The sequence below is a fragment of the Oryx dammah genome, unplaced genomic scaffold, assembly GCF_014754425.2.
Source record: "Oryx dammah isolate SB20612 unplaced genomic scaffold, SCBI_Odam_1.1 HiC_scaffold_29, whole genome shotgun sequence".
Classification (NCBI taxonomy): Eukaryota; Metazoa; Chordata; class Mammalia; order Artiodactyla; family Bovidae; genus Oryx; species Oryx dammah.
In genome coordinates, this window is record NW_024070213.1 from 92,306,536 (window position 1) to 92,314,428 (window position 7,893).

General features: G+C 33.9%; 1 protein-coding gene across 1 annotated transcript in view; it reads left to right on the forward strand.

Moving 5' to 3' along the window:
- Positions 1–7,685, forward strand: part of FGD6 (FYVE, RhoGEF and PH domain containing 6) — a 107,892-nt gene extending 100,207 nt beyond the window's left edge. Inside the window, exons 19-21 of the mRNA XM_040234261.1 lie at positions 890–1,018; positions 1,627–1,775; positions 3,358–7,685. Coding sequence (XP_040090195.1) covers positions 890–1,018; positions 1,627–1,775; positions 3,358–3,394 — 315 coding nt within the window. The 3' untranslated portion in view covers positions 3,395–7,685. The remainder of the gene's footprint in view (positions 1–889; positions 1,019–1,626; positions 1,776–3,357) is intronic.
- The last annotated feature ends 208 nt before the right edge of the window (positions 7,686–7,893 follow it).

The window sequence follows — 7,893 nt, forward strand, 5'->3', positions numbered from 1 at the left end:
AGAGGACTATGTATGATTATTCAGTATTGTGATTAGTCTTATATGGCTATTAAATTAATTGTAAAATATTCCAAAAGAGGAATGTACAAAATATTTCGGGCAATGATAGCAACAGTTAACCTAAGTACTTAGTATCAGTAGTATCACAGTGTAACTGCATTTTAAGAGAAACTTCCTTTGAATGTAAATGTTGTAGTTTTCCTTTTTTTTAATTACTTGGTAGTCTTATATAAGATGTTATTTCTGTATACAGATTTACTTGCACTTAATAGACATTCTAATTTAACATTAGATATAAATTTTCCACTTGGGACTTTTGTGGGAGTCCACTGGTTAAGACTCTGAGCTCCCAATGCAGGGAGCAGGGGTTTGATCCCTGTCAGATTCCTATAAGCTGCATGACCCCCTCCCCCCAAAAATAGAATTTCCTGTTTACTTATCTGTTGATATAGTTTGTAGAAATCCAGAGTTATCTTAGAAACAAAGTTGAACGTTTAAGAATTTTCCCTAATACCCCTAAATGAGAGCAATAAACAACATATACTGTCCCCAAAACACGGCTTTAAAAAGGCATTTTTGTCATTTGAAGTTATTCGTCTCCTGGCAACCCAGAAAACCTAGTGGAACCCACTAAGAAACCTATACATGCAAGCACAGGTAAACCAGGTAAAATTCTGGAATTGCTTCTAAAAGGAAGGATTTTATGCTCATGGTAATGGCAATATTCAGTCTGTACAGCAGCAGATTTTGAATATAAACAGTTTCATTCTTAAGCACGATATTATTATGGTTATTGCTTTCAGCACCAATGATCAAAAACAATTTTGTCTTTTAAAATTTTGATTTTGTCTAAAACCTATTAAACTGTGTATGGGGTTTGCTTATTTAGGTATCAGCAAACACAGAAGATTCTTCTATGAGTGGCTACTTGTACAGATCAAAGGGCAATAAAAAACCTTGGAAACACTTGTGGTTTGTCATAAAAAATAAAGTATTATATACATATGCTGCAAGTGAGGTAAGATCTGAAATGTAAACATGAATAATTTGGAGTCTTATTTTATAGTGCCACCTAGAAATAATTAGTGTTTGCCTAATCTGTTTGTCTATGCTTTTGCTTTGCTTTGAGAGGGGGAGATATTACTGTTGTTTTTGACATGAACAGTGTCCTTGTTTTGTACCTAAAGATACTCAGAGATGTTAGGAATTTTCCATAGTGTTAAAATGTTAAGTTTGGGGGATATCATGTAACTACTGACTACTTCACTAAAGGCAGAAGTTTGGTAAGACTAGGGTATGTCACCTTTCTGAGCTGTGTTTTTTGCATTAATAAAATGAAAGTAATGTACTTACTCACTTCCCATGGTTGTAGGGAAATAATGTGAAATCAGTGAATATGAACATATTGGAAACTGTCTACTGCAGCGTCTGTCTGATGGGTAGGGAGGGGGTGGCCCAATAAGTATTACTGAATAAATGAAAAGTGAATTCATTGCTAGAATTACCATTGTTTTATGTATGTGTGTTTGTTTGAAATTAAATTAGAGCTTTTCAGAGAAAAAGTTGCAGGTCTGAATTTTGTATCATTTTGAAAGTCCGTCTTCCTTTGTGTCTTTGTAAATTTAGGATGTGGCAGCTTTGGAGAGTCAGCCTTTACTAGGCTTCACAGTCGCTCAAGTCAAAGATGAGAATTCAGAGTCTAGAGTGTTTCAGTTACTGCACAAAAACATGCTATTTTATGTATTCAAAGCAGATGATGCTCACTCAGCTCAGAAGTAAGTAATTTAGCCTTTTTTTCATACATGAAATTTTAAATTGTTACTTTAAATGATTGATTTTAAAAATAACCTACTTCCATGCATGGGATCAATGAAGAATATAAATCAGAGATCCCATTTAGAAAGATTTAACATGTTATTCAAACTCTTTAGAATTGTTTTAAAGATAGGCAAGAGTATCTGGAATATTTTCAGGAAGCAGAGAGGAAAAGAAAATAGGTAGTTCTGTCCAAAATATTTTGTGTACACATGACCTCTGAGGAAGCAGCATGAAGTTGCTTTGCTGCAAGGAAGGGAAGCGGGGGTATTTGACCTCTCCTTCAATGAGGTGAAGAATTTTATTTTGAAACATTCTGGGATTTTGGCAATCCAGTGAGTCAATCCTGCCATGGAACGGCAGGAGCTTAAACAGCTGCTTGCTAACTTAACATCTTTGGGGAGAAGGTCAAACACATTAAGAGTCTCTTACACTATTTCCAGTGACTGAGTAGAAGGAAATATATATCATTTTAGATGGAAGTGGTTGAAATAGTCTCTTCAAAATTCCAAAAAGAATATTTATTTAGATGTCATGAGATTGCTTGACATAGAGAAAAGTATCTCTGTGAAACTGAAGTCCTCTGTGAACAAAACAATTCAGTTCACCTCCCTTTCACTAGATTTTTATTTCGGCCTCAGAATAAAAATATCCATTATTTTCACCAAGTGGTGCTCATGTTTTCTCACTAGGCTCTCAAAGTACACGCAAATCTAAAAGAATGCTTTAAGTAAGGCTCATCTTTTATTAAGGTAGTTACAACTAATGTATCAGAATTAAACATGTTCCCCCTCAATAATAATCAGATACTATATTACAAATACTCTATAAGCCTTTTTTTTCAGTCTGTATTAGGGTTTCCAACCATATATAGCTGTTTATCCAAATGATTACTTCTGGGTACTGAAGAATAATTTAAAATTATGACATGGCTATTTTTTCTTTAAAAAATAGTTATTTGGATAAAATAATAATTGCCTATATTTCTGTTTGACATTATATTTCTCATCATTTTTATTTGTGTTCATGATCAGCTGTTGAACTTTTGAATATGTATCTTTTCCTTATATAGTTGACAAGATAGAAATCCTTTCAAGAGAGTTGAATGTAGTTGGATGAAAAGAATCAGCTTAGTTGTTATTTAGAATTAATACAGGCTAATTTGTAAATTTCTCTTTGAGTTTATTAATATCACATGGGCTGCTATATTTTCATATTACAGAATATTAAAATGTGTTAATTTTAAAGAAAACTTTTGACATTTGGAAAATCTTTTATTTATTATGGTATAACTTATATGCCATTTGCATTTTAAATTGACCATTAAAAAAAAATAAGAGATGCACTCTTCAGGCCAAATTTTAGTCCAAGTTACCAGATAAAAGGGTAGTTTCATACATACAGAATTCTCGTTTGCTATAGAAAAGATCTTAAATATACTGTTAGGGTAATTGGATCCAAGAGAATAGCTGTGGTCTATAGTATTGTCTTACCATATGTTGGATGACTGCATTTTACAAGTCTAACAAATTTCTCTTACAGGTGGATAGAAGCATTTCAAGAAGGCACAATATTGTAGTTGTGTTGGTTTCATCTCGTGTGATTCCCAAACGGTGGAATTTCATCAGAATAAGTGCAGTAGAAACATTTTATATAACTGAACAATGTCAACATGAATCCAACTAAAATCTTCATCAGAGAAATTATTTTATTAGGTATAAGGTAATTTTTAAAAAATGTTTGTTTTTCATGTATGTTATTTATTAAAATTTTATTGTTTGCTTAACGGTCAGAGTTATTTGTGAGATTCACACTGTATTCTGAAATACCTTTCTTTAGAAACCAGAAAACTTATCTTAATACTGTATTAACTGTTTGTGACACAGTCCATCCTGTTTTCTCAGTGTGTTTTACAATGTTTCTTTGTAACATTATCACCAGTGTAAGTCATGGTAAATAAAAAACACATCAAGGAGTGAATTTCTATACAGTCTTTGGATTGGAAATTATGATTAAACAGCTGATGAGAAAAATGTATGTCTTTGAATCCATACATTTAGATGAATTTTTGTATCTTTTAATGGAAAAACACATGGCCAATTTCTACCTCAGTAACTGAAACAAAATTCCAGTGAATTGTCTAAAGTATTTCTACTGTTATGTACCTCTTGTGCTATGAGATAATGTTATATCATCAAGGAATTACAGCAAAGGGATAGAATCTGAATTTTCATTTAACTCAATTGTGAGTAGGAAAAAGAATATTTCCATTTTCAGGGTAACACAAATAATGAACTCTATGGCCTTTACATTAAGTCTAATCTTTAAAAAAGAAAAAAACTACCATTTCAACACAAACATAAATGTATTATTTCTTTAAAAAGCAAAATAGGGCGAGTATTATATTACATAATGTCCCTTGCTCTTCTAAGTGTTCTGAGCCCAAGGTAGTAGAGAGGTATTTGTATATAAAAAGAATGTTACATTTTCTATAATATTGTGATTTTTTAAATGAACTGGAATTACCATATCAAAAAGCACATATTCTAAGCCAGTATTAGAAATTGTATAGTAATCATTTTTAAAAGATTTTTAAATACCACTTTGTGTTATGTCCTTTCTGGTAATTAAAGTATATTTTTTTATATTTTCCTTTAAACAGTTGTCAGCATACCTCATTAGGAAGGACTTATATTCCTATTTTGGCTCACATATTGTTTAACATATGAACTGCTTTATACATAAAATTGATGAGCAGAAGTAAAATTAAATTAATACTATGATTAAAGTCATTCCTGATGTTTATAAGATAAATTTATTGACTGAGCTTAAATGAAATATAAAGTATCTTCAAAGGCAAGAAATTTTGAATAAAAGGCACAAGAAATTTCCCTTCTGCTGTTATGTAAAGAATTTCCTAATTCGTATTATCTCTGTGATTGCCAAGAGAGTTACCGAGTGCCTTCTGAAGCCCTTTGAGTGTTTGTTGCAGCACCAGGGTCTCTACATCTCGAGTCTGACTGCTGTCATTTTCTGGCTATTGCTTGCTGTGGAATCATTTTAAACCCTCTTGCAACCTCACATACAATCCTTCCATGTTAACTTCCAAGTCCTTCTGTTAGCTGTAGGTAAACTAACATTTCTTTGCATCTCATTAACTTTAACCAAGATAGCATAAATAAGGCTTCCATGTTAAAATCCTTGCAGTTTTTAGTGTGTCCTTTTTAGAGACCAAGGTCATGCCTTATGAAGTGTTTCTCTTGGTTTCACAGGATCAGCATTTTGTAAAATAGGTTACTGGGGTTCCTCTCTCCTCCTCTTGAGCTTTCAACCTTCTGACTGCAAGGTTTGGTCTAATTAGAATCTGAAAATTATCAGCCAGTGGCTATTCTGTCTTTCTAAGAGTTGGCTGAATCAAGAATTAGTTAAATATTTAAGAAACAGTGCACAGATTTCTAATAGTTCTATTACATGTGAAGCGCATGTATGATTATGCTAGTGTTGGCTTAGCCCCATGGAGGGCTTTGAAAAATATAAAATATGGTGCCTTTTGAGGAAGCTCTCGGATTACCAGCCTCCCCCCCACCCCGATGTTTTAAATGTGGAATAGTATTACATTCCCTTTCTCCTTTATCAGTCCTTCATAACTTCACTGAAGCTGATCAATTATTTAACCTTGCTCATTCAATGTCAAATGAGAAGCCTGATTATATATATTTTGTTATAAAGCTGTCGATACTTTTAAAACCGCTCTTGAAGCTAACATTTTAGAAAAGAAAAAAAAAGATGTTGCATGCACTCTATAAATGAGAAGAGAACATAAACAGTACTTAGATCCCAATAGTGCTTAGTGTATTTCCTACGATACATGTGCTTCCATCAGATCCTTTTCAAGTGTCTCCTTTTATTCATAGGAGAAAGAAGAGTAGTTATAAAGTTAAGTCCAAAAGGATGCTTAAGAAACCTAGACAAGAGATGCCAGGTCAAACTAGGGAAGGCCGGCCTTAGTATGTGTCTCTAGGCAGTGCTGCTCCCTTATCTGTGGCAGCTTTAAGCATAGAGGACCCACCAGAGTCTAAGAAAATGAGAAAGTTTATCTTTGGTATTTCTGAACCTCTTCCCAACCTCTTTCCCCTTTTTCCCTAATGTACCCAGTATCCTGCTATTGTCTTTTCCCAAGATACATCTCCCTTTTAATAACTAAAAGCTTGATTGATAGTGTAGTAGCATTTCTTAAAATGAGATCATCAGAGCAAACTTTAATATAAAGCTGTAATGAACCAACCAAGTGAGGATAACTTTTTTTTTTTTTAAGTATAGTTTTGTTGGCCAAAGGTGTATTTTATATTTGGATGGTAGAATATATCTAGAAATAGGGAAAGCCTACTATTTAGTAATTCAGTTAAAATGTAAATGTCATCACAGCATATCTTGATTTATGTCTTCGAGTGTGCTTTTATTGTACTTGGTTTTTTAAATTTGAGATCTGTTGTAGTCAGATGTCATCACAGGGGCTTCCAGAGAGGTAAATCCTATTTCCCTTAGTATACCGCACAGTCCTTGAAAACATACTGTTTTATTCCTGGTACATCAGTTTCTCACAAAATACCTTGCATCTTTCAAGAGAAAATATTTGTTGAAGAAAGTAAGGACAGGATTCTTATCATTTCGAACTCAAAAGTCCCAGATGGCCCATATTATAACTCAGATCTTAGACCTGCTCTTCCCACCATCCTGCAAGGCCATATTAGCAAGTACCTGTTGGACATCTACATCTTAAGCATTTTAAGCTTTAAATGTCTAAAACTCAATTTCCTTTCATTCAGATCTGTATATTTTCTTCTACAATGGAGAAACACCATTCTTGGCTCCAGAATCTGCCTCCAGGTCTCAACAAGACCCTCTACAATTGCCCTCGTGTCCTTTCCATCTTCTTTGTCCTATTATCGCATCCACCCTAGCTCAAGTCCTTGTTACCTCTTCCTAGTGATGGGCATAACTTTTCTTCTAATTCCAGTGCCTTTGCACGGTCCCATTTAAACACTGCCAGACCCACCTTGTTAAGCATAGTTCCAATCTAGTTTCATTCCTGCTCTTCACAACCTTCACTGGCTTCCGAGTGGTTTGCCGTGAATACTTTTGCTCAGGTATGTGGCAGCTCACCCCAACCTTACCTTCCTCTGTTCACACCGTTTTGTCTTTTCTCATCCTCCCCCGACCCTATTTTTCTGCCTATTTACCTAAGACTTCTCTATAACAGTTGATCCTAGCCTCTCCCCATTCCTGCAGATTAGATCTAGTCTCTCCTTCCTCTATGCTCCTGTAGCCTTTGGCTCCTAAACAGCCTTTCTTATGGTGCTTATCACATTCTAGCCTTGAGAAGAGCAACTGTATCTTCTTCCTTTGCGATTCCTCCTCAGCACCTGGCAGAGTGCCTTGCATTCACTGGACACTGTTGTGAATTAAATTAATTCAAATGATCTCTTACTCTTTTTTGAATGCCTCTAAAACACAAATATTCTGGAGCCTATGCCATTTCTAATGCTATTTTCTAATGGAAATTTTCTAGTTGGATTTTTTTGTTAAGATAAATGTTAAAAAAGTCTCATTATCAAATTCCCCCGTTTTTGAGGGGGTGGTTAGGACGAATGGTGGCAACTTTCTTTTATATGAGTTCATCATAGCATGTTAAGAACCAATCTTGAAATACTATTTTTTCAAAGGACATAAATTTATAGAAACACTTACTTTAAAAATGATGTTTGTATCTTATTGTCCATATAGAGATATAGATCCTTTATAAATAAAATATTAACAGTGTAAATAATGTTATGTATTATATTTATACAAAATAAATTTACTAAATCTACTTTCAGTGTGATGATGTCTTTTAAATCATTTTTTATAGTCATGCAATTAGAGATGAACCACATTAATCTGTTTTCCTGAATCATAATTAGGGGAAGCTCTTTTTCACCAGCAAAACATATTCCCCATTTGGATGGTTTCTACATCAAAATGCTACTGTGACCTAAGCAAGTTAATTGGCTATAAAGGGGATGACCCCAGGCATCACTG